At 40.2% G+C, this 26,724-nt stretch overlaps 1 protein-coding gene across 2 annotated transcripts in view; it reads left to right on the top strand.

The window, feature by feature from the left end:
* LOC126253118 (membrane-bound alkaline phosphatase-like) overlaps positions 1-26,724 on the top strand; it is a 168,359-nt gene that overhangs the window by 120,729 nt on the left and 20,906 nt on the right. For both annotated transcript variants that reach the window (XM_049954239.1, XM_049954241.1), the window contains exons 8-9: positions 16,377-16,568; positions 21,033-21,137. In XM_049954239.1, coding sequence (XP_049810196.1) covers positions 16,377-16,568; positions 21,033-21,137 — 297 coding nt within the window. The remainder of the gene's footprint in view (positions 1-16,376; positions 16,569-21,032; positions 21,138-26,724) is intronic.

The following is a 26,724-nucleotide window of genomic DNA, read 5'->3' as shown; positions in this document are numbered from 1 at the left end:
GCCATTAGAACATCATCATCATGCAGATGTGACCGCAGTGCTAATTGCTGAAGATCTCTAGCGATTCCGTATATTTTTATGATTAAGAGAAGGGTAGAGAGAGTAAATCCCTGATGGACTCCCTGCTGGAATAGGAAAGGCACCTGGTATCCCAGCAGAAGACAGTACTCGACTTTAAAAACTATTTTGGGGAGGCCACACGCATTAAGTTAGTTCTTCAGGTACCTCACGCTTTCGGAGAGCAAACCACATGAGACCACATGGTATTTGGTCAATGACGTTAAAGATTTCAAGTAAAGCAAAGTGGAAATGCTTATACTTGGTCCAGTGTTTCTCAACAAGACAAGCGATCTAGGGAAACATGTATTCGCTAAGTCTGGACGACTGGGTGGGAATTTTAACCGCCACCGTCCACAGAAAGAGCTATAGCGACTCCAAAACGGTGTAACGAACCATGAAAATTGCTGACATCACGTGATAAAGGTTATTGCCTTCCTTAACTATGGTGTCATTCACAATCGGAGATGCCACATCTCATTTCTTGGAATAGTAATGGCCATTACAGCGAAACAGTCACTCACATCCCAGTATCTACCCGGCCGTTAAAACGGAAAAGCCAGTCACACTGTAGCCACAGAAATGCCATATTGGTCATGTTCTAAAGTATCCAAGAAATGCATATTATCTGTCACGTTCAAAATTATCTATATAAACATTAAGTGAAGGCCTGCTTACATTCCTGGACCACTCCTTGTGTAAGGTACAATTAAATATGTTTACACAAAAAATATGTGTGTCATTAGCAAAGTACCAAAGTCCCAAAGTAAAAAATGTTATTCCTATGTCAAAATAGTCTCTGCTGTTTGTCGACAAATCATATTCCAGCTAAAACTGATAACAAGGTCAGAGGAACATTATGGTCATCCTTAGGCTAGGGTATTCTATTAATCTCTCAGTACAACAGTTGGTCAGTATCTGCTATCACAGTGAAAACTGCATGACTTTTCGGTAAAGTATCATACTCAACAACAATAATACACATTCTTATAGTTAAGAAAGAATGGTTTCAAAGCTTTCGGCTACCCACTTTCAAAGTTCCCTAGCCATTAACGTGACTCAATGCTGGGCTATTATTAACAGTCTCATAGTACGAAATGTTTGTTATCTCTTACTGATAATGCTACTTTATGCTACTGAACAGTAGAGACAACAAGGAACTCACCCTCCATACATCGTCATTTCACACTAAAATTGCAGCAGATTGCTCCATTCAATTAAAAGTTACAACAACACTGTAACGTATAGTTCTATATGTTCCCATGTTACAGCAGTATTGTACAAAATTACGTAATACATCGACCTGTTACAGCAAAACTGTAACAAATTTTTGCCATGTGTTACAGCAAACGTGTTGTAACAAATTGACCTATACATCGACATGATGCAGCAACATTTTAACTGATGACTGTATACATTGTCATGTAACAGCAATATTCTAATGTGTGCCCCATATTTCGAAATGCTATAACCAAGTCATAACTAATTGTCCTGTATATCCATATGTTACAATGAAACTATAACAAATATCCCTATGTGTGTCAGTGTAAACTGAAACTAGTTGGCCCATACAACGTCATATTTCGGTAAAATCGTAACAAATTGCCCATACATAGCCAATTTATGGCATAGTTGTAAAAAATTGCCCCATGCTTCAGCATGGTTACACAAAATTATGTGTTGTGACACCATGGACAGGGTACTGAAATAAGTCACAAAATAAGTGTTTTGCTTGATGGAATAATTTGTAGTTGATTGGAACAAATGACATATTGTGTAGTCAGTGACGAGTGGGATAACCTGTTACAATTCTGATGTGGAATTTTGTTGCAATTTTTCCTGTAACGTGATTATGTTTGGAGCAATTTATTACAGATTTGCTGTACATGTTGAGGTATGGGGCTATCTGTTACAATTTCGTTTGACGATTATCTGTTAACGAATTAAAAGTAGGGATATCCACTAGCTGACAACGACTATCAAGTTACAGTCTGCCAGTTTATTGTGACAAATAATATTTATGATTCAGTAACTGATACCCGTTCGCTCTTAGGTTATGTTACATTTATAGTCACTATACATTCAGGGTAATGGTAGTTACTGTATTCGCTGACCATTATTGCCTAACACATTAGTATCTGGAGCAATGTCAGTCACTATATCAACTAAACATTATTGCTCCAACAGCATACAGGGTAAATAAAGACAGCGACCATATGTAAACTAACCGTTATTGATCCAACCAGTTCTATCCAGAGTAATGGTAGTCACCATATAAACTTATCAACCTTGTCTGCAGCAGTATTTTCCATGCATTAGTGATGTTTGGAGCAAATCGTTGCAGTGTAATATAAAAATTGTAATGTATCAGGCAGTTTGTTACCATTTTACTCTAACATGCATAAGGCAATTTGTAACAATTTTGCTGTAACGTAACAATGTATATGTTAATTTGGTACAATATACACTGTAAAGTTGGCTAATCAGTCACAATATCACTGTAGCATTAAGCACTTTGTAACAACTTTGTAGTAGCATGATGATGTATTGGGCAATTTTTACCAATTTTACTGTAACATGATGATGTTTGAATAAGTTTGTTACAATTTTTGCTGTAACATGGGGCCATTTGTTACAATTTTATTGCCTCATTTTAATGGCAAGCAATAGTGGAACGTGAAGTAGAAATTCATTTTAATGGTGGACCCAGTTCCAAGGAATGAAATGTGGTTCGTTTCAGTGTGGGAGACGTAGTATTATTGGAATGTGGCTTGTCGGGTCATGATAGTGACATCATAGACAAGATGGTGTGGCTAGTGATGTCATCAGTAGTGAACGGACGTACGTAGTGTGACGTCACAAGCCTTCAAGGTCAGTCAAAGTGTTCTGGGGTCGCTGTAGCCCTATTGCTAGATTTCAGTGCCTCACCACTACGCCACCTCACTCGGTAAGAAACAGATGTATATGATAAGCAGTAGGTTCCTGTGGCATTCAGAGGTGATGGATAGTAGCACTGGTAAATTACTTCAATTCAGCCCACGTAAATTCTTCATACTAGAATACATCGATATTAATGTTTGAATAGCAGCTCAGGTCGATTTTGTCATGCTATACCCAGTCACCAACTTGTACTAATGTATCACGTAACACATTATGCCAGGTTACCTCACCCTTCCTTCATGTATCCATTCTCGGTTTTCCTTCACATATGTGACAAGCAGTGAGCACAGCTACATCTGCTTGGCGGTGACGTTCGTACCATATCGTGATAATCTACTTCCTGCAGTTGTGTTGTCCAACTTTGCAATGCTGAGAGATATTCTGTAGCATGCCACGTCTATCCCCTGTTACAATGTGCAATAGTTGACAGTAAACCTTGTTATCTCTTTGTTGTTGTTCAACTGTGAATGATGTTTCTGGGTACAGTTTACCCCAAAATGATATTTACTCACACCACACGTTTGATATACTGCACGCAAACTGCCCAGTGCCTGATGGACTAGAAAATGGAGTGTTGTACGCTTCACTCACCCAGGACCTGGCTTCTGTCACATTTTTTTTTATATGGGGAGTCATCCCCATCCTGTAATTGACTGTCACTTCAACTGCCAGTTCAATATCCGGCTTCGTTTCAGTCACGTAATACGGCGAACTTTTCCATTTGCTATAGCGCAAGGAACGCCCTGTGTTCAACACGGCAGCAGTTTCTATTACAGGAATTAGGTGATTGGAATAATCAAGAATCATTAGTTTGCTTCCGACATTTTCCAGTGCTCAAATGTACTTTGCTACCTACGATCTCTCGGAACTATGCTCTTTGTTGACATAAATCTTTGAAGAAATATACAAAAAAACTTTTGCGTCTAATATTATATTTGTCGACGTCAACGCTACTTTTAAAAATTTACGAACTTGCTTTGAGGGTGAAGGAAATATTCTGGAGGCCTATGATTCTAATCCCCAACTGGCTTCACAATTTGAATTGGTTTCCCGAAATCTTCTAAGGAAAAATCCCACGATGGTTTCCTTGAACAGAACACGGCCGATTTCCTGTTTCATTCTTCCCAGTATCATTTGGTGGCTTCATCTCTATTGTTCTCCTCCTCGAAAGGGATATAAAACTCTTCCATGCCTTCCTTCCAGCAGGGAATTGTTGATAACCGTAATGTTTAACACAGTGCATAAAGTACGTTCAAGAGTGAAAACTTATTGTGTAAGGATAGAGCTACCTCCTCGCATTACACTGAACGCCTTATACTAAAAAGACACTATCATCCTCTCAGATGTAGTGTTCTCCTTACTTTCGTATTCAAGACAGTCTGTGAAACAGTGTGACCTAGCTAAGATTTTGGCTGTCTTCCGGAGCGCCTAATTTCAGTCTTGTGAACCAAAGAACGTTATTAACATTTTTAACATTAAATTATTTTATCGGATAATCCTTTGCTTAAATTTGATCGTCTGTTTACGTGACTGAATTTTAATTTGGTCCTCCCTTTTTTTTCTGAAGAATTTAATAGATAAAATTTTGGGTATTGTGCATGGCAACGAATTATTAATTACGCTCCACTGCTTACACTAAGTTATTGTTTTTGTAATTTATGTTCTTCTCTAAACATACTGACAGCATTTACTGCTGGAAAATGAAATATGCATAAACTCTTTTTGAGAACTTCTCACTGAAATTTAACCAGACTATTTACTATTTCGGTCGTCATGTACCGATGGAACGAGGTTTCAGAATATAAATTCGTTCAATCAACTTCAAAGACGCATTTAAATTGTATTTTAAGGAAATTGAAGATTGCTTATTAGAACCAGAATTGACAGAAAAAGTGTAAGATCAAAAACATGAAGCCACACGAAGGAATTATCCGAATTGGACGGGAACTGGTAGACGTGATGTACATGTACAGACAAACAAGTGGTTAGAATTTCAAAAAAATTGCATTTATTCGAGGGAAAGAACTTCACAAATTTAGCAAATAAGCACGGTTTTGCTCCACCTCCGGCCCTTATGCAGGCAGTAATTCGACTTGACATTGATCGAAAGAGTTGTTGGATGTCGAGAGACACCGTGCCAAATTCTGTCCAACTGGTGCATCAGATCGTCAAAATCACGAACTGGTCGGAGAGCCTTGTCTATAATGCTCCAAACGTTTCAAACTGGAAAGATGTCTGGCGACCTTGCTGGGCAAGGTAGGGTTTCGCAAACACTAAGACAAGCAGGAGAGATTTTCGCCTTGAGCGGATAGGCACTATCTTGCTGAAATGTAAGTCCAGGATGGGTTGCCATGAAAGGCAACAAAAAAGGGGCCTGCCTTTGAAAAGAAATGGCACGCTGGATCTTCACTCCTGGTTGTTGGGCCGTATGGCGGGCTACAGGCAGAGTGTTTGGGGCATCTCCAGACATATCTTCGCTCTGGAATCACATTGACTGGAATAGTCTTCAGTGATGAGTCTCGCTTCGAATTAAGGCCCGATCAACATTGAAGGTGTGTTTGGGGCGCCCCAGATAGTGGTGGGATACCAACGTGACAGTCGCCCGCTATAAGGCCCAAAAACCTCGAGTGATAGTCTGAAATGACATTGTTTTCGTACTAGGACCCCTTTGGTTGTCATCCGCGACACTTACAGCATAGCGGTACGTCGACGAAATTCGACACTCCCTTTTATTGCCCAGCCTGGGCTTATGTTTCACGAAGACACTGCACGGCCACACACGGCGGCTTTTCTATTGCTCTTCTTCGTGTTTGTGAAACCCCACCTTGGCCACCAAGGGCGCTGGATCTCTCCCCAATTGAGAACGTTTGGAGTGTTTGGGGCAGTACCGTCCAACCACCTAGAGTTTTGACGATGTGACGCATCAATTGGACTGAAGTTACCACAGAATTTCTCAGGAGGGCATCCAGCGACACTGTCAATCAATCGAAAGTCGAATAACTGTTTCCCTAAGGACCAGTGGTACATCAACCCATTACTGACTTGTTCAATTTGTGAAGCTATTTCTCTTGAATGAATCATCCTATTTTTCTTAAATGTTAATCATTTGTTTGTCTGTATCTGTACATCACCTTTACCGACTTCCGTCCCATTCGGATAATTCCATGTGGTGTGTCGTTTTATTTTATTTTATTTTTTCTTCCTGTCATTACTTTATAGCTTTTCAAGAGACCTTTAAAGTTAACAGTCGTCACTTCAATGGAGAGAATTGACTTTTGAAACTTTAAGCGCACGATTTGAAGAAAATGTATTTAATGCAAACAAATTTTACTCCAATACTGCAACAAAGCGACCCATCAAAAATGTCTAATACTTTGCCTCATTAAACTGAATCATAACAACGCAATTATCGTTGTTGTTTTTGTTACATGTAGCAATGACCACTTTTAAAATTGGGAGTAAGTAAAATGAACAGGTACTTGAAATTAAACAGTAACGAACTTTTGATATACATGTCTCTGTACTGACCGAAATACATACTTGCTCACAGTACACATTGAAATAAGTCTAGCTCTCCTTTTACGAGAATAACAAAGAAATAGTCTGTACTTTGCCTTATCAGTCGCACACGCAGTTGTAAACGTGATGCCAGAAACACTTCTGCAGATTCTTCATGTCACTGATTAAAATGACAGACCAAAGGTGTCGTAATGTCTTCCCTTCGTATATCTGCTTGAAGCAAACTGGTTCAATCTTCGTAACATCATAATTTGGCCTTGTAAGTCTTGCAAACATGGTAAATCCTTACATGCCGAAAGTTCTCAGTGCAGAAGTGTTAATAAATGTATTTCATCCAATAATACCAAAATTAAAAATCTTGCTGATTTCACCTAAACACAACATCCCACTATTCCTACTGGTTGGTCACTGTCCACCACTTAATCTGTCTGCGGTAAACATTTTTCCACATAAAAAGTGTTCTCCAAAATGGAACGCGACAAGGCCAGCAGTTACCTTGCCCCTACCACTACGCTCCGCGCAGGGTCCACCTACGAAGCCTTTTCCCTTGTAGAAAAGGCAATCAAACAGAACGACAAGGACATAAGCTTTGCGATTCTCAGGCCTAATGGTTTCTTTCGTTCTTCGACTGAATGTATGCACTGCGTAATAATAAATAATATTAAGTTAAGAAATAACTCAGAGCATGCGTAAATGATTTGATGTATTAATTACAGAACAATAAAGTAATTGTACCTTTTCCGCTGCAAAAAAAAAAAAAAAAAAAAAAAAAATTACAGAATCTTAGTGATTGTGTTAAAATTGTGTTACAGCGGGTAAAGCACAATTATTTTATTGTAAGATTTCGACAACAATGTACTTGCACGGAAATTAATACTATTCCGTTATACCACGTACAGCTACGTACAGGGTGAACATTAAAAGAACGGACAAACCGCATGGACGGTTTCCTGAGTGGGGGTACCCTACGAACATACGTCCGGAAAAGGGTGGTGTGCTGCATGTAAAGGCTACAAATCTTCCCAGAGCGATGGCCTCCATGGTGATAGGGATAGTAGCGGTTGTCATGCAGGATACACACGATCGTACTTTGGTTACACTATGTTGGCGGGCCACATATTTGCAGCTTGTAATAGGGTTTCTCACAATGCCTTGTAGAACCTGGTACCCCAAATCTGGTGTACACACAGTCCGCTGCCCCACTTTATGTTCGTCTGTCTGAAAGGATCCATGGTGTCGGAAACGCCCAAAAAAGGGCTTGATGTGTTGGGCTTGATATGTTGTGTGATGTGGTCGGTGTCTGTGAGGTTACTTGTTTTGGTATAGCGGTGCTACCTCTCGGCCGTTTCCTTCTGCTTCGCCGAACACAAACACCACCTTGTCTTATTCCCGACATGAATACCGGGCCATTCTGCTGCTTACAGTACGTTGCGCCAATCACACAGCCTGCAACACAAAGGAAACACACGATACGTTGTCAGATCTCTTCCGTCAGTGTGATCTGCCTAGGCAACGATGGAGTTCCAGACAGGTGTTCATAGGACATTTTTCCTCCATTTCCAGTCAGTTGTCTGTCCCTGCAGTTTGTCGGTTTCATTAACGTTTACCATGTTTAATTCTTATCAAAATCTACATCTACGTGACTACTCTGAAATCCACGCTTATGTGCCTGGGAGAGGGTTCAAAGAACCATTAGCATACTATTTATGTACCGCTCCCCTTTCGGACAACGTACAGGAAAAATGAACACTTACATCTTTTCGTGCTTGATGTGATTGCTGCGATCGTGTCTCCCTTTGAAGGTAGGCGTCAACAGAATATTCTCGCATTCGCAAGAGAATGTTGCTGATTGCAGTATCAAAAAATATCTCATCACAATGCTAAACACCTTTATTCTAATGACTGCCACCCCAACATCCGTATCACATCCGTGACACCATTTCTTCTGTTTCACAGTAGTACAGAATGAGATGTCCTTCTTTGAACTTTTTGGACGTCCTCTGTCAATGCCATCTGATAAGTACCCCATATCATACAGCAATATTCTTGCAGAGAACAGAAAAACATATTGTTGCCAGTCTCTTTGATGGATTTGTTGCATCTTCTAACTCTTCTGCCAATAAAACGCATAACATTATCTATGTGGTCATTGCAATTTAACCTGTTCGTAAGAGTAATCCCTAAATATTACGTTGCAGTGACAACTTTTAGGTTCCTGCAATTTATCGTGTAACCGTCGTTTAACGTATTCCCTTCATTACTGATGTGGATAACCTCACACTTTTCATAACTTGTGTCAGCTGCCACGTTTAGAATCGTACCCATACTTGCCTAATTCAATCTGGAACTGAATTCCATCATCCGATGGATTTCCTAGACTGAAAATGGCAGAATCATCTACAAACAATCTAAGGCCGATTACTTGTGCCTAATTAATGATCATTATTCTCTTGACAGCAGAACCTCTTCGCCCTTGATTTGAGGAGTTCTACAAACAGAATGTTTTACAGTTTGAATTTTCGGAAGTCGATATGTCCAGAAACTTCAAAATATCTGCCATGTGAACAAACTCCCGTTAACATATTTCTTGGTGGTACTACATTTCGTTTGAGTGCCCAGCGGAATAATATGCCTATGTCTGAAATCCAGAGCGTTTCCTGATCCTGAAGACATTTAAAATCCCCGTCTTAAACCTTTTTAATGTTTGTATTGTTCTTACTTCTTAATGCATGAGAACTAATTGTAGTATTAGAAAAATAGTTAGCTTCCATCACCTGCTTCTACTAGGAAAAGTCGTATTTCTTCCACTGAAATGAAGTCTCGTTCACTCAAATGACAGACAGCCACAAGACATACTAAACGATGATAATAATAATAATAATAATAATAATAATAATAATAATTTTAATATTAGTAATGATAATAGTAATAATAATAATAATAACAATAATAAAACCCGTGGAGGCCCGGGAAAAGAATAGGCCTCCCGTATGTTCTGTCAGTCGTAAAAGGCGACGAAAAGAACAAACCAATAATAGGGCTAACGCCCCTTTCAGTGTGATTAGTTGGTTCAGGACAGAACTAACGAACCCTCGGACAAGCACTCTCATGGTCGGGGACGACGCTTGAACCATAAGCCCGTCCACAATGGTCACGACACTGCCAGCCAAACGGAAAATGATTTAAATCCAAATATAAGTGTTTTGCAGGACGCTAGAAGGAAAACAAAGACAGAGGATGAGATGGTCAGATGAAGTAAACCGACACCTCATGTTCTGTTATAACCAAGCAACAAACTAAGGAACCAACAGAACTGGATACAGATCACAATTATACACAACATTTTTTACGACATACCCAGAATTAAAATTTTTAACAGAACAACGACTAGCTGATCAGATCCGTGTAGTAATAAAAAATAACAGGATACCCCAGTCAGAATTAGAAAACATCAAACAACAAGTACAACAAATACTGGAACAAAATAATGTGCAATCAGAAGAAGGAGAAAATACAGAAATGGACTCAAACATCCCAGAGCAAACAAACAAAGAACAACACGCATCGATTAAACATTCTGAGGAAAACGAAATCTTAAGACAGCCACCAGAACAAGCACAAATCGAACATGAAGTGACACACGTGTTAGACAGAGAAGAAAAATTTCAGCTGACATATATAGAATACAAAGACACAAATACAGACATTAGACCATTCTTGCATAGACCACCAGATAACCCAGAAATCGAAACAACAATAACAATTATCACTGTCCGACATGGGTTCTATTTCTGATATTAAAGTATGTGCTTCTAGACCAACATTACCGTGGGAATTTCAAATATGTAAACAAAATATCGTTGTCAGGGATACTTTTCATGTAATATATATATATATATATATATATATATATATATATTCACAATTCATGGTTAACACAGAGACGTTATAGAGAAATACAGGTATGTTGCCGCATCCAGTAGTGATAGAACGTGATAATTTCTTGTGCAACAGCAGGTGGGAAGAATCAGACATCATTAGGTTATCCCCCGCCACACCTATGTCATTAAGACCACCTGAAACATCTCATTAACTCGAACGGCGACAGCCGGTCGCTGCCTCGGCAGTAAAGCTTCACGCCTCCTAAGGGCAGGTGGATCGAGTTTACAACAGTGGTGTTAGCCGCAATTTGTGTCAGTCTTAACGAGTGGGTGTTTTAGCTGACAAGTAACTGTCTGTCATATTTCCGAGCACGGTTGAATTTTTTAGTTCCTGTGTGTAAACTGATAGAGCCTGGTGCTGAAGGTAAAACGACTGCTTGTTTTTACACATCAGCGTTCCTCTAGTTCCCTACTATTAATTTAATACAGGTGTATTACCAAAGTGGTATTTTTAAATTTGCAGAAACGCCACGTCGTCGTGGCTGTCGATATAAGCCGGACAACTTCTGCTACATCTGTGGGAAGTTCACTTTTGCCAGAAATAGGAAGAAAATTTCTTCAGTCATAAAGAAAGCATACAAACGTTACTTTGGAGTAGAGATAGGAGACCAAGATAAAGAATGGGCACCACATTTCTGTTGTGCTACATGTTACTGCAAACTAATTCAGTGGTGGAAAGGTAAAGAGAATGTGGCGTTGTTTGCTGTTCCCATGGTGTGGAGGGAGCCTAAGGACCATGTTACTGATTGTTATTTCTGTCTAACAAAAATTCAGGGTTCTACAAACAAAAAGTTGAAGAGGCATATTGTTTACCCAGATCTGCCTTCAGCGAGAATGCCAGTGCAGCTTTCCGACAACCTTCCAGTACCTTCAAGAGCTCGAGGTCAAATTCCGAGTGACAGTGAAATAAGTAGTACTGAAGAAATCACAGATGATGATTCTTTATATCACTGCACAAGTGAGTCATCGCCACATTTGTTAACACAGGCAGATTTAAATGATTTAGTACGTCATCTAGGACTAAGTAAACAAAAGGCGCAGCTGCTTGGTTCAAGATTACAAGAGTATAATCTACTGCACCAGAGTACTAAAATCAGTGTGTTCAGGCACAGAGAACATGCCTTTACTTCTTATTTTTCAACTGACCAAGCACTGACATTTTGCAATGACGTTGCTGGCCTGATGAAAGTGTTGAACTTCACTTATATTTCACAGGAGTGGAGACATTTCATAGATGCATCGAAAACAAGTCTGAAGGGTGTTTTGCTCCATAACGGAGATAAAATACCCTCTGTTCCAGTAGCTTACGCTAGTTTGACAAAAGATAATTACGAATTCGTACAAAGGATGCTAAATTCATTAAAATACAATGAACGCAAATGGAAAATATGTGCAGATTTCAAGGTAATTGCTATGGTACTGGGAATGCAAGAAGGCTACACAAGGTATGCCTGTTTTCTTTGCGAGTGGGATAGTGGAGACCGAAATTCTCACTACGTGAAAAAGAAATGGCCTAGGCGAAGATGGAAAGTTGGCGAAAAGAATGTACAACGTGAAAGTCTGGTAGCTGCTGAATATATACTACTTCCACCGCTTCACATCAAACCTGGCCTGATGAAACAATTCGTGAAGGCCATGGATCCAACAGGCTGCGGGTTTGCATATCTAGCTACCAAATTCCCCCGTCTTTCAGCTGCAAAAATAAAGGAAGGTGTATTTGTGGGCCCACAAATCAGGGAGCTGCAGAAAGATGCAAATTTTGAAGCATGTTTAACTGATAAAGGAAAAACCGCATGGGACTGTTTCAAGATGGTGTCGGAAAACTTCCTCGAAAGAAGAAGAGCTACTAACTACAAAGCAATGGTGAAGGATATGATCAAAGCATATCACGATTTTGTGTGCAATATGTCTTTGAAGGTACATATGATGGACTCTCATCTGGACTACTTCACAGAGAGTTGTAGTGACGTATCGGATGAACATGGGGAAAGATTCCATTAAGACATTTCTACCATAGAAAGACGTTATGAAGGGAAGTGGGTACCTTTGCTGGAATATCATTCGAGAGAAGAAAGATTCACAATACAAGAGAAAAAAGTGATGTGCATTACAAGGCAGTGGCTCATTGTTTGTCAATTTTCTGAAATTTCTCATGTCAAATAAATGCTTCAAAGTTTATATACAAAGGTTACTGTGTTATATGTTACAGCCAACCCTCCATTAATGTGATGAACTTATATCATCATAAAGATGAGCATTTGTTTGTCGAATTTCACCACACGTTTGCTGCACTATATCAGAAACTGTAAAGAGAAATAAAATTGCGATTACTCATAAACTATCCCTGATAGAAAAAAAAACCAAAAACCGTTTCCAATTCAGCACTCAAAATACAACTAGGATCACAATATTTTTTATCAGAAATAGAAAAAAAGGTTTTTTTGTAGAACATTGTTATCAACACACTCATACACAACAAAATAAATGAAAATACAACTATGAAAGAGTTACAACTACTGGTTTACATAGGAGCACTCTCTACACTAAATATACACACTAGGCATAGATCAGAACCAACCAACACACAGAAGAAACCCACAAAACCAGCATGGTAACACAGGCTACAGATCAGAATAGAAAAACTGAGAAAAGACATTGGACAGCTAACACAATTTATAAGAAATGAAATATCAGGCAAAAAAAGGAAAGGTTTAGCTAAAATCTCACAACAAGAAGGGATAGAGCAATTAGATGAAAAGAAGCAGAAATTACAACCATTGGCCAAACGACTTAGAAGATACAAAAAAAGTGAAAATAGAAGGAAATAGGTAACACACACATTAAAATAGACAATCCATCAACATAACAGACATGGAACACTTCTGGAGCAACATATGGTCAAACCCGGTACAACATAACAGACATGCACGGTGGATACAAGTAGAAACAGACACATACATGATGATATCACAAATGCCTGAAGTGATAATTTTGCAACATGAAGTCACCCCAGCAATTAATTCTATGCACAATTGGAAAGCCCCTGGAAAAGATAAAATAGCAAATTTCTGGCTAAAGAAGTTCACCTCAACACATTCACATCTAACTAAATTATTTTACAGTTACATTGCAGACCCATACCCAGTCCCTGAGGAATAACTCATCTGAACCTAAAGATCAAGCAGACACAGCAACCCAGCAAAATATCGCCCCATAACATGCCTACCAACAATATACAAAATATTAACTTCAGTCATTACACAGAAGTTAATGACACATACAACACAGAACAAAATTATACATGAAGAACAAAAAAGCTGCTGCAAAGGAGCACGAGAATGTAAAGAGCAACTGATGATAGACGCAGAGGTGACATATCAAGCTAAAACTAAACAAAGGTCGCTACACTACGCATACATTGGTTACCAAAAAGCTTTTGATAGTGTACCCCACTCATGGTTACTACAAATATTGGAAATATACAAAGTAGATCCTAAATTGATACAGTTCCTAAACATACTAATGAAAAAATGGAAAACCACACTTAATATTCAAATAAATTCAAATAATATCACATCACAGCCAATACAGATTAAGTGTGGAATATACCAAGAGGACTCATTAAGTCCTTTCTGGTTCAGCTTTGCTCCAAACCCACTATCCAACATGCTAAATAATACAAATTATGGATATAATATTACTGGAACATACCAACACAAAATCACACATTTGCTATACATGGATGATAAAAAACTACTGACAGCAACAACTCAACCAATTACTAAAGATAACAGAAGGATTCATCAATGATATAAATATGGCTTTAGGAACAGACAATTGTAAGAAAAATAGCATAGCCAAGGGAAAACACACTAAACAAGAAGATTACATATTGGATAACCACAGCGACTGCATAGAAGTGATGGAAAAAACAGATGCCTATAAATATCTAGGATACAGACAAAAAATAGGAATAGATAATACAAATATTAAAGATAAACTAAAAGAAAAATATAGACAAAGACTAACAAAAATACTGAAAACAGAATTGACAGCAAGAAACAAGACAAAAGCTATAAATACTTATCCTATACCAATATTGACCAACTCATTTGGAGTAGTGAAATGGAGTAACACAGACCTAGAAGCACTCAATACACTTACACGATCACAATGCCACAAATATAGAATACATCACATACATTCAGCAACAGAAAGATTCACATTAAGCAGAAAGGAAGGAGGAAGGGGATTTATCGAGCAGAAACTAGCAAAATACACAAAGCAATCACCCATATAAATACATTGGCGACACCAATGCAATTTCATAACCACTTCTACAACCCTTCAGATAACATAACATAAACAGGTACGAAGAAAGTAAATTGGAAAAAGAAAACACTACATGGCAAGCACCCGTATCATCTAACACAGCCACACATCGATCAAGACGCATCTAACACAAGGCTACGAAAAGGCAATATATACAGTGAGACAGATGGATTAACGTTTGCAATACAGGATCAAACATTAAACACCAGATATTACAGCAAGCATATTATTAAAGATCCGAATACCACAACAGATAAATGCAGACTTTGCAAACAACAGATAGAAATAGTAGATCACATCACAAGCGGATGTGCAATGCTTGCAAATACAGAATACACCAGAAGACATGACAATGTATCAAAAATAATATATCAACAGTTTGCCATACAACATAAAATAATAGAACAATACGTCCCCACATACAAGTATGCACCACAAAATGTACTGGAGAATGATGAATACAAATTATACTGGACCAGAACCATTATAATAGATAAAACAACACCACATAAAAAAATCTGACATCATACTCACTAATAAAAAGAAGAAATTAACACAACTAATAGAAATGTCCATACCCAATACAACAAATATTCAGAAGATAACAGGAGAAAAAATTGAAAAATACATCCAACTGGTTGAGGAAGTCAAGGACATGTGGCATCAGGATAAAGTTGACACTATACCATTTATACTATCAGCTATAGGATTCATACCACACAATATCCACCAGTACATCAACGCAATACAGCTACATCCAAACGTATATATACAACTAAGAAATCTGTAATTATTGATACATGTTCAGTTACCCGAAAGTTACTAAATGCAATTTAACATATACCGTACAGTTAAAAGGAAGTCACGCTTGATCAAGGTCCGCGTCACTTTCCATTTTTAACCAGACATAACGTCTGAGAAAGAAAAGAAATAATAATACTAATAATATTTCCTCATCCTATAATCGTTTTGTGCAATGATATGGACACATGACTTCTAAAGAGTTATACGGTGGACTGAATGTCGATAAAAGAACGTGGAAACAAATTGATGACTTAATTGTGTACCAAAACAATGAAAATCTAATGATCTCTCTCTCACGCAAGCACACACTCACACACAGACACACGCACACACTCACACACACACATACAAACACACACACACACACACACACACACACGCACACGCACGCAGCTAACATCAAATAGTTATTCATTCAAGTCAAAAAACTGTTATAGCTCTTCGAGAAACTCACGTATTGGGAACCAGATTGCCTGAAGCGATCAAAACGAAGAATCAGTATCAGTGTCTTTTCCTATTTCAAAGACTTGATAAAACGCACCATGTATATTCTTCAACACTTCCTATGTTGGTAATTCATGGAGAGATGTTAGCTCTTCGTTAACTTTTCTGAAGTATGCTGATATTCTTTATCCACCGGGCAATGTGATGACAATTATTTTAGGTTTACGGAGGACACTTTTCAGACATTTCCTCTTGTTGCCTCCTGCTATCTACAGTACTTCTCTGCTGAAACTGTGATGGGGAGACCCGCGACGCTATGCTAGCTGTGATTGCCTGCAGGTGCGCGTATCGACATGGGGCACCACAATAACTGGGTGCACAAGGCGCTGGACGAGACCATCGAGATGTCCGAGGCGGTCCAGCTGGCGGTCGACATGACCAACGAGGCCGACACGCTCATCGTGGTGACGGCCGACCACGCCCACACGATGAGCGTCAGCGGATACCCAGCGCGTGGCAACGACATCCTCGGTAAAGCTTCCATCACTGCCCGTGCCCATAAGCACTCACATACCTTTCTGTTTGTGTTTCTATCGGTTTCTCTCATATGTTTCCAACTGTCTTACATCAATGACTGAAGTAGCAGTTCCAATTTCATTTTAAAGTTTAGTACCTACAGAGTTTTGTTTGTGTTGTCGTTTTGGTCTCCAATCCGAAAAGTAGCCTAATGCAGCTATCCACACTAATCTACCGTGTGCAAGCGTCTTTCTCTTAGCATGGCTACGGCAAACTACATCCCTCTGAACCTGCTTACTCTATTCAAGTCTCCCTCTACAATTAGTATCCCCATCTCCCTCCTAAACACTTTACTGAGTTATCCAGTGTGATTCATTAATGTCTCACCATTTGTCCAATCAAATTGTGCCATAAAATTCTTTCTTCTCAAATTTGATTCAGTACCTTCTTTTCCATTATCTGAACTGATTATTCATTACTCACAATGGAACGTCCCCATCGCACCCCCCTCAGATTTAGTTATACGTTGGCACAGTGGATAGTCCTTAAAAAACTGATCACATATCAATCGAGAAAGCAGGAAGAAGTTGTGTGGAACTATGAAAAAGTAAGCAAAATTTACAAACTAAGTAGTCCATTTGCAAGATAGGTCACATCTGAACACAGATCAATCGAGAAAACAGGAAGAAGCTGTGTGGAACTATGAAAAAAATATGCAAAATATACACACTGAGTAGTCCATGCGCAAGATAGGCAACATCAAGGGTAATGTGAGCGCAGGAGCGCCGTGGTCCCGTGGTTAATGTGAGCAGCCGCGGAACGAGAGGTCCTTGGTTCAAGTCTTCCCTCGAGTAAAAAGTTTAAATTTTTATTTTCAGACAATTATTATCTGTCCGTCCATCGGTCCGATGCGAGATAACTGCCCCGTATTTTGGGGACGCTACACCTAAACGGAAAAATTTAAAACGTTAAAAACATAAGTTTTGTCAGAGTACAGGAAAAACTGTGCGACTGTGAAACTGTTGTATTCATTTGTTGCAGTTTATGTGACAAACTCTTATGTTTTCATCACTTTTTTGGGAGTGATTATCACATCCACAAGAAAACCTAAATCGGGCAAGGTAGAAGAATCTTTTTCCTCATTCGCCAAGTGTACAAGTTAGGTGTGTCGACAACACATTCCTGTCATGTGACGCACATGCCGTCACCAATGTCGTATAGAATATATCAGACGTATTTTCCTGTGGAGGAATCGGTTGACCTATGACCTTGCGTTCAAATGTTCCCATTGGAGAGGCACGTCCTTCCGTCTACTAATCGCACGGTTTTGCGGTGCGGTCGTTAAACACACACGCTAAACTTATTACAGTGAACAGAGACGTCAATGGACGAACGGACAGATAATAACTTTGCGAAAATGAATAAAGTAAACTTTTTACTCGAGGTAAGACTTGAACCAAGGACTTTTCGTTCCGCAGCTGCTCACGCTAACCACGAGACCACGGCGCTCCTGAGCTCATCTTATCCTTGATGTGACCTATCTTGCAAATGGACTACTTAGTTTGTAAATTTTGCTTACTTTTTCATAGTTCCACACAACTTCTTCCTGCTTTCTCGATTGATATGTGTTCAGTTTTTCAAGGACTATCCACTGTGCCAACTTACAATCAAATCTGAGGGGGGTGCGATGGGGGAGGTTCCCTTGTCAGCTTCCTCCGATAGCACCTCATATGAAATGTACTGTTCTCCTCTTCTCTGAACTGTTTATCATCCATGTTTCACTTCCCTATGTGACTACATATTACACTTTAATATTAGAAAATACTTCCTAACAACTGAATTATTATATATTACTGGACTCTCACTATAAAATGTCATGGTTGCAAGGTACTGACATGAATGGTTTACAGAAGAATGGAGAAGCAGGGAGAAGTCTACCTTAATCAATCACTTTAGTCTTTAGAGAAATGTGGGAAAGTATCAGACAACATTAATCCTACGACCAGAACAGGCATTTCCAGCTCTATGGGGAGAAAATTATTTATACCGACAGACCGTGGGAGGTTACACGGGGCAACAAAAAAAATTTTCTCCGATGTCAAAATTATTTTTTAACCGCTCTCAGCAGTCGTGCAAGTGCGCATAACCTGGAACGAATCAGCATGTGCTCGATCTGGAAACAGATGGTTATCCACTAAGAGCAAAGTATTTGCAGTGGTACTTGAAACAGTGTCAAATGCATCAACGACTCCTTCCTCTGCGCTGCTTCTACATGAAGCTACGTTCACGTAAGATGGGATCAAGATCCACAATTCGTTTGTTTTGTGTGGCGTTGATGCGCATGCTATGTTTCCTCGGTCATTAGTAGCGGGTCTACTTGAATGTGTGGGCTGATGTTAATAGCTTTACCTGATGCTTATCTGCTACCTACACCATTAAATGAGAGGCATAAATAGAATTTTCTCGTCAGAGCACTGCTACAGTTACTGGATGAAGTACCATTCGCTACAAGACAATGCACGCTGTTCCTGCATGTCAAGGCACTGGCACATTTCAATTGTTGATTGGCAGCGCTGGTCCTGCACCATGACCCATTCGTTTCACTGATTTGACCCCTCTGGACGAGAAACGTGCAACCTTGTTTACAAAACCCCTGTTGAATCAGAAGAGGATCTAATTGCCTAGTAGTGACAGCAGCAGTAGGAATTAATGAAACTTCTCCAGCCTTTGACCGTGTTAGACGGAACATGACCCAACAGCGTGACCTCTTTTTACAAGCCAGTGGAGGCATTTTTTAACTTTTACTTTAACTGAAGGAACTTATTTTTCATGGTGAACCTTCAGCTCTCCTTTATTTTGCACAATTCGCTTCGCTAGTAGTTTCGTTCAAATGGCCATTACGAAGCTTAAGCTGGCATGAACGGCTGGAAAGTTATAGCATAATGAAATTTGCTCTTTTAAGCCCACCATAGTAGTAAAAATACTTTTTCGCTAGTGTGTGACTATCTGTCGTTGTGAACTTTCCTTCTTCGAAAACTGTTGTGCACAGCTATTATTGCACATTTTTTGGGTTGTCTTTTTCAATAATTTTAACCCTGTATAGAAGGAGTCACAAACGGTGACCGTCGAGTTTACGCTTCTTCTGCGCGCTTACGTCATGCATTCTCTGACAACCAGTGAGCATCCAGTGGTGCTTTCAGCACTCCGCTGCGGTAGCGTAGCCAGGGTGCGCTTTATGAGTGACCGTAGCGTCCTGTTCAGCGAATTTTTATTCCATTTGTTCAAAAATGTGTGTTAAATATTATGGGACTTAACTGCTAAGGTCATCAGCCCCTATTTCCATTTGTTACGAGCAGTCATCGATGACGGTGGTGATAAGCGACAAATTCTACACAAGCGTGCGAGAAACACAATTTGAAGAATACACAGCTTCTTCAAGCACAAACACGTGTCGCTGGTAACCAGCAACACTGCAGTCTCCGCCTGTGCCTCGACCTGTGGGAATCGCCATCGTTCTACCCATCGGCAGTCAGGCAGCTGGCATGTGTATATACACGATACCGCCCTGGCTCTTCGCCTGTGGGCGGGGATACCCAAGTGATACGTGCATGTGGAGACCACGTGTAATTGTCAATCTCAAGAGTAGCCTGTACTACCTTTGCCTACCGATGAGCGAAGAAGGATAGGTTGACGAATGACAAACCTACGATTGTGATATTTGTAGGTGAAGTGAAAGATATTGACGTGTATGGTGTGCTACTCTCTTTGATATTCTGAAGGAAGTATCTATAAAATCCAGAGAGCGAAAAGGTTTTCATAATTTACACAAAATCAACCCCGTCATTCTAGGAGTCGGGGGACACGAAAGGAAAGCAGAAGTTAATAGGGGCATGCGACAGCGTTGTAGCCTATCCCCGATGTTATTAATCTGTACTATGAGCATGTTCTAAGGACATTCATGAAGATATCTGGAAAGAGAATTGAAGTTCAGAGTACAGAAATTAAACCTTTCCTGATGAAATTATAATTCTGTCAGAAGCGACAAGGGACTTGGAAGAGCAATCGAATGGAATGAACAGTGCGTTGAAAAGAGTCTTTTGACACGGAAATTTTGGTTCCATGACAACACTGGAGTTAGGATTACCTCAGATGATTAAATGATTTTATTTGTTACAACAGATTATGGAACTGCAATTGTTCAAAAAACTGTTGTGTACCCAATAAAAGATCGTGGATCAAACAACCGTCTTACGGTTCTCTTCATTTTTCAAAAGTAACCTGCAAATCTGAAGATATAGAAAAGATTTTGAGGGAAGCTTTCATGTTGACTGGTAACATGAAGAGCTTTAGGGGAACAACAGATAGCACAAACCGTAAAAATTCTCTGGATGTTACGTAACAAAAGATTAATTATGTTATAGACTATAGTTATACCCATAAATATCGGTTTGCATTTTGATCCGCATTTTCGTGTTGCAGGTATTGTGGATCTGGACAATAACAAAATTACCCGCATGACTGTCAACTACGCAAACGGCCCAAGCTACGAAGAGGGCCGGAATATTACTGAGAAAGACAACACCAGTAAGTATCTACAGAAGGGTAGGAAGAAAAATGGCCTATTAGAACTACAGCCTCACAAATAAGGAAACATACAGAATATCTTGAATGCACAATGCCACATACATTGTGAGGACGTATGCTGAAGTATACTCTTCTGTTATACGTCTAGTAACCCACATACCTAACCATCTATTTAGCGCACATAGAACCTGATTTACGTAAGTTACACTTGACAAGCCTTCAAATATTTTAGGAAACTGATACTTTTAAATATCATTTATTATATAGTTAAGGACGCCCTTTCACGATTATTGTTGTTGTTGTTGTGGTCTTCAGTCCTGAGACTGGTTTGATGCAGCTCTCCATGCTACTCTATCCTGTGCAAGCTTCTTCATCTCCCAGTACCTACTGCAACCAACATCCTTCAGAATCTGCTTAGTGTATTCATCTCTTGGTCTCCCTCTACGATTTTTACCCTCCACGCTGCCCTCCAATGCTAAATTTGTGATCCCTTGATGCCTCAAAACATGTCCTACCAACCGATCCCTTCTTCTAGTCAAGTTGTGCCACAAACTTCTCTTCTCCCCAATCCTATTCAATACCGCCTCATTAGTTACGTGATCTACCCATCTTATCTTCAGCATTCTTCTGTAGCACCACATTTCGAAAGCTTCTATTCTCTTCTTGTCCAAACTAGTTATCGTCCATGTTTCACTTCCATACATGGCTACACTCCATACAAATACTTTCAGAAATGACTTCCTGACACTTAAATCTATACTTGATGTTAACAAATTTCTCTTCTTGAGAAACGCTTTCCTTGCCATTGCCAGTCTACATTTTATATCCTCTCTACTTCGACCATCATTAGTTATTTTACTCCCTAAATAGCAAAACTCCTTTACTACTTTAAGTGTCTCATTTCCTAGTTTAATCCCCTCAGCATCACCCGATTTAATTTGACTACATTCCATTATCCTCGTTTTGCTTTTGTTGATGTTCATCTTATATCCCCCTTTCAAGACACTGTCCATTCCGTTCAACTGCTCTTCCAAGTCCTTTGCTGTCTCTGACAGAATTACAATGTCATCGGCGAACCTCAAAGTTTTTACTTCTTCTCCATGAATTTTAATACCTACTCCGAATTTTTCTTTTGTTTCCTTTACTGCTTGCTCAATATACAGATTGAATAACATCGGGGAGAGGCTACAACCCTGTCTCACTCCTTTCCCAACCACTGCTTCCCTTTCATGCCCCTCGACTCTTATAACTGCCATCTGGTTTCTGTACAAATTGTAAATAGCCTTTCGCTCCCTGTATTTTACCCCTGCCACCTTCAGAATTTGAAAGAGAGTATTCCAGTTAACGTTGTCAAAAGCTTTCTCTAAGTCTACAAATGCTAGAAACGTAGGTTTGCCTTTTCTTAATCTTTCTTCTAAGATAAGTCGTAAGGTTAGTATTGCCTCACGTGTTCCAACATTTCTACGGAATCCAAACTGATCTTCCCCGAGGTCCGCTTCTACCAGTTTTTCCATTCGTCTGTAAAGAATTCGCGTTAGTATTTTGCAGCTGTGACTTATTAAACTGATAGTTCGGTAATTTTCACATCTGTCAACGCCTCCTTTATTTGGGATTGGAATTATTATATTCTTCTTGAAGTCTGAGGGTATTTCGCCTGTCTCGTACATCTTTCTCACCAGATGGTAGAGTTTTGTCAGGACTGGCTCTCCCAGGGCTGTCAGTAGTTCTAATGGAATGTTGTCTACTCCCGGGGCGTGCCACTTGCATGGATAGGAATCCATCTGTTAATGGGTTACGATCCGTTTAGTACACAGAGGCGACCCCAACGCTAGCCTTAATGCGAAATGTGTTTATTTTGCACATTGAATACGTAAGGGACGTTCCCAGGTAGAAACGGCAAATATAATATTCTTTAATTTTTGTTTAACTTTCGTCCTATGTTAATAAATCTCAGCTTTCCATTCGCTTTATTCTTTGCTAGATTGGTTCATCTTGTTCGCTCCTACTGCAGCATTAGTGAGTGGTATCCGAGATCTGATAGGCTTGACACTGAGTATGAAACAAACATAGTCGTCACCAAAAGGTTATACCAAGTTTGCCCGTTTTCCTTGATCAGGATAAGTTTGGGCGTATCTCACTTTAACATGAGGGCATAGATGGTTCATGAGTGAAATAGAAGTCGGCATATCCATTGAACTTGTGGTGAACGAATGATCAAGCTTAAAAAGAAAGAACGTTTGGCGGTAGTAACATATAAGAAGCACGAAAGCGTGAAGTCATCCACTGGAGCAGTAAAATAAGTCCTCTACATTTCGGTTACACGATAAATCACACAAATCTAAAGACTGCAAAACTCAACTAAACACTTCGTGATTAAAATATGAATAACTTAATTTGGAACGATCTCACAGAAAGTGTTGTGGGGAAAGCAAAGCAAAGACTGCAATTAATTGGACAAATACTAAGAAAGTGCCACATGTATACAATAGATACTGTTTACACCACGTTTGCCCACTCTTTTCTGGAGTACTGCTGTGCGATGTGTGGTCCGCATCAGACGGCACTGTCGGAGGACACTGAGAAAGTTGAAAGAAGGGCAGCTCGTTTGTATTATCGAGGAATAGAGGAGAGAGTGCCACGGACATGATACATGGTCTGGGGTTCCAATCATTGAAGCGAGGCGATTTTCGTTGCGGCTCGATCTTTTCATGAAATTTCAATCACCAACTGTCTTCTTTGATTGGAAAAATATTTCGTTCGCGTCAATCTACATAGGGAGAAATATCATCATAATAACATAAGAGATCTGAGCTCGCATTGTGAGATTTAAGTGCTTGTTATTCCGCCATTATAGAGTTCCTTGACTGTGGTTCCATAAACCCTCTGCCACAACCTGAACTGTGAATTTGCAGAGGAACGGTCTGGATGTAGATGTAGATATCGATAGTGGAGAAATCAATATATCAATTTATACTACTTGGTACGAGCTTTCTGTTCACCAGAGTTCCTGTTTTATGTGAAGTAGTGATCTGTTGCGGGCGATGCGTATTGTGGTCTCGGCTGGTCCGTTACGGATTCTCTTACGAAGACATGAAATATCGGGACTATGTACAGCTCATGGTTGAAGTTATATGTGTGTAAACTAGAACTAACAAATTCCCATCGTAGTTATTCAAACCTTATATTGTGATTTCTGGATTATAATTGAAGATATAGGACGCGATCAGGAGTTTACGTTTGGGGATGTTGCTGCAGCGTATATACAACCCATCGTGACTCCGATGAGGCTACATAAGCGTCGACATTTAGGCAATGGTCAATAAAGTTTTTCTGGGCTGTTGACGGCATTGTCAGCGTAAAAAATTGTCCGACGTTTCGGCCAGTAATGCAAGTGACCTTCCTCAGCGCTGTGCTGAGCTCAGACAAGGGGTTAGTATAGCTCTCGAAAAGAAACATTTTGATTCATCCTAATACTAATAAAAGACTACACTGGCTTATGTGAACCTAAACCTGTATTACAGTGCCCGTGTGGATATTTTGAGATTGGAAGATGAAGTGTTTGTCGGTAAGGATAAAAAGTTTGTGGCACTGTTCACATTGGCAGGTAATTGTGCGGCTATATCGAGAGCATGCCGTTGGGGACGAGTTAAATCGCATTTTTCCTGCTAACTATACCGAAATTCCATGATTGCCAACCGTTAACTGTACAATCGAGCGAGCATTACACCATGCAACACGCTCCAATACTTACCTCCCACTAAAAGGAACTTAATTTGGGTTAAAGAACAGGTAGGTGCTCCTTACACCGACCCATTTTCATAATTAGCAACTAATATTAAAGACATTTAATAGGTCCTCCCTCTCCTCTAAAGCCGGCCGCGGTGGTCTCGCGGTTCTAGGCGCGCAGTCCGGAACCGTGCGACTGCTACGGTCGCAGGTTCGAATCCTGCCTCGGGCATGGATGTTTGTGATGTCCTTAGGTTAGTTAGGTTTAAGTAGTTCTAAGTTCTAGGGGACTAATGACCACAGCAGTTGAGTCCCATAGTGCTCAGAGCCATTTGAACCATTTGAACCTCTCCTCTAAACCGAGTTATTACGTTTCACAGTGTCCTTCTCATTCGCCTTAGCGGAAATACAGCACACACCAAGCCATGAAGACCATTGCAAAGAACACTGAAAAGCCAGGCAATTTTTTTTCGTGCACAGGATTAGTAACTTAAAGTGTAAGGTAAAAATTTTAATTGGCAATTGTTATTGTAAAATACACTAGTGGCGATTAAAATTGCTACACCACGAAGATGTGCTACAGACGCGAAATTTAACAGACAGGAAGATGATGTTGTGATATGCAAATGATTAGCTTTTCAGAGCATTCACACAATGTTGGCGCCGGTGGCGACACCTACAACGTGCTGACATGAGGAAAGTTTCCAACCGATTTCTCATACACAAAGAGCAGTTGACCGGCGTTGCCTGGTGAAACGTTGTTGTGATGCCTCGTGTGAGGAGGAGAAATGCGTACCTTCACGTTTCCGACTTTGATAAAGGTCGAATTGTAGCCTATCGCGATTGCGGTTTATCGTATCGCGACATTGTTGCTCTCGTTGGTCGAGATCCAATGACTATTAGCAGCATATGGAATCGGTGGGTTCAGGAGGGCAATACGGAACGCCGTGCTGGATCCCAACGGCCTCGTATCACTAGCAGTTGAGATGACGCATCTTATCGGCATGGCTGTAACGGATTGTGCAGCCACGTCTCGATCCCTGAGTCACCTGATGGGACCGTTTGCAAGACAACAACCATCTGCACTAACAGTTCGACGACGTTTGCAGCAGCATGGACTATCAGGTCGGAGACCATGGCTGCATCACAGACAGGAGCGCCTGCGATGGTGTATTAAACGACGAACCTGGGTGCACGAATGGCAAAACGTAATTTTTTCGGATGAATCCAGGTTCTGTTTACAGCATCATGATGGTCGCATCCGTGTTTGGCGACATCGCGGTGAACTTACACTGGAAGCGTGTAATCGTCATCGCCTGGGTGCACGAATGGGAAAACGTCATTTTTTCGGATGAATCCAGGTTTTGTTTGGAGCATCATGATGGTCGCATCCGTGTATCACCCGGCGTGATGGTATGGGGTGCCATTGGTTACACGTCTCGGTCACCTCTTGTTTATTTCAGATGTGTTACGACACGTGGCCCTACCCTTCATTCGATCCCAGCGAAGCCCTACATTTCAGCAGGATAATGCACGACCGCATATTGCAGGTCCTGTACGGGCATTTCTGGATACAGAAAATGTTCGACTGCTGCCCTGTTCAGCACATTCCCCAGATCTCTCACCAACTGAAAACGTCTGGTCAGTGGTGGCCGAGCAACTGGCTCGTCACAATACGCCAGCTACTACTCTTGATGAACAGTGGTATCGTGTTGAAGCTGCATGGGCAGCTGTACCTGTACACGCCTTCCAAGCTCTATTTGAATCAATGCCCAGGCGTATCACGGCTGTTATTACGGCCGAAAGTGGTTGTTCTTGGTACTGATTTCTCAGGATCTATGCACCCAAATTGCGTGAAAAT

Source organism: Schistocerca nitens, chromosome 4 (genome assembly GCF_023898315.1).
Source record: "Schistocerca nitens isolate TAMUIC-IGC-003100 chromosome 4, iqSchNite1.1, whole genome shotgun sequence".
NCBI lineage: Eukaryota > Metazoa > Arthropoda > Insecta > Orthoptera > Acrididae > Schistocerca > Schistocerca nitens.
The sequence above is the reverse complement of the archived record's forward strand: the minus strand, read 5'-3'. Positions and strand labels throughout refer to the sequence as shown.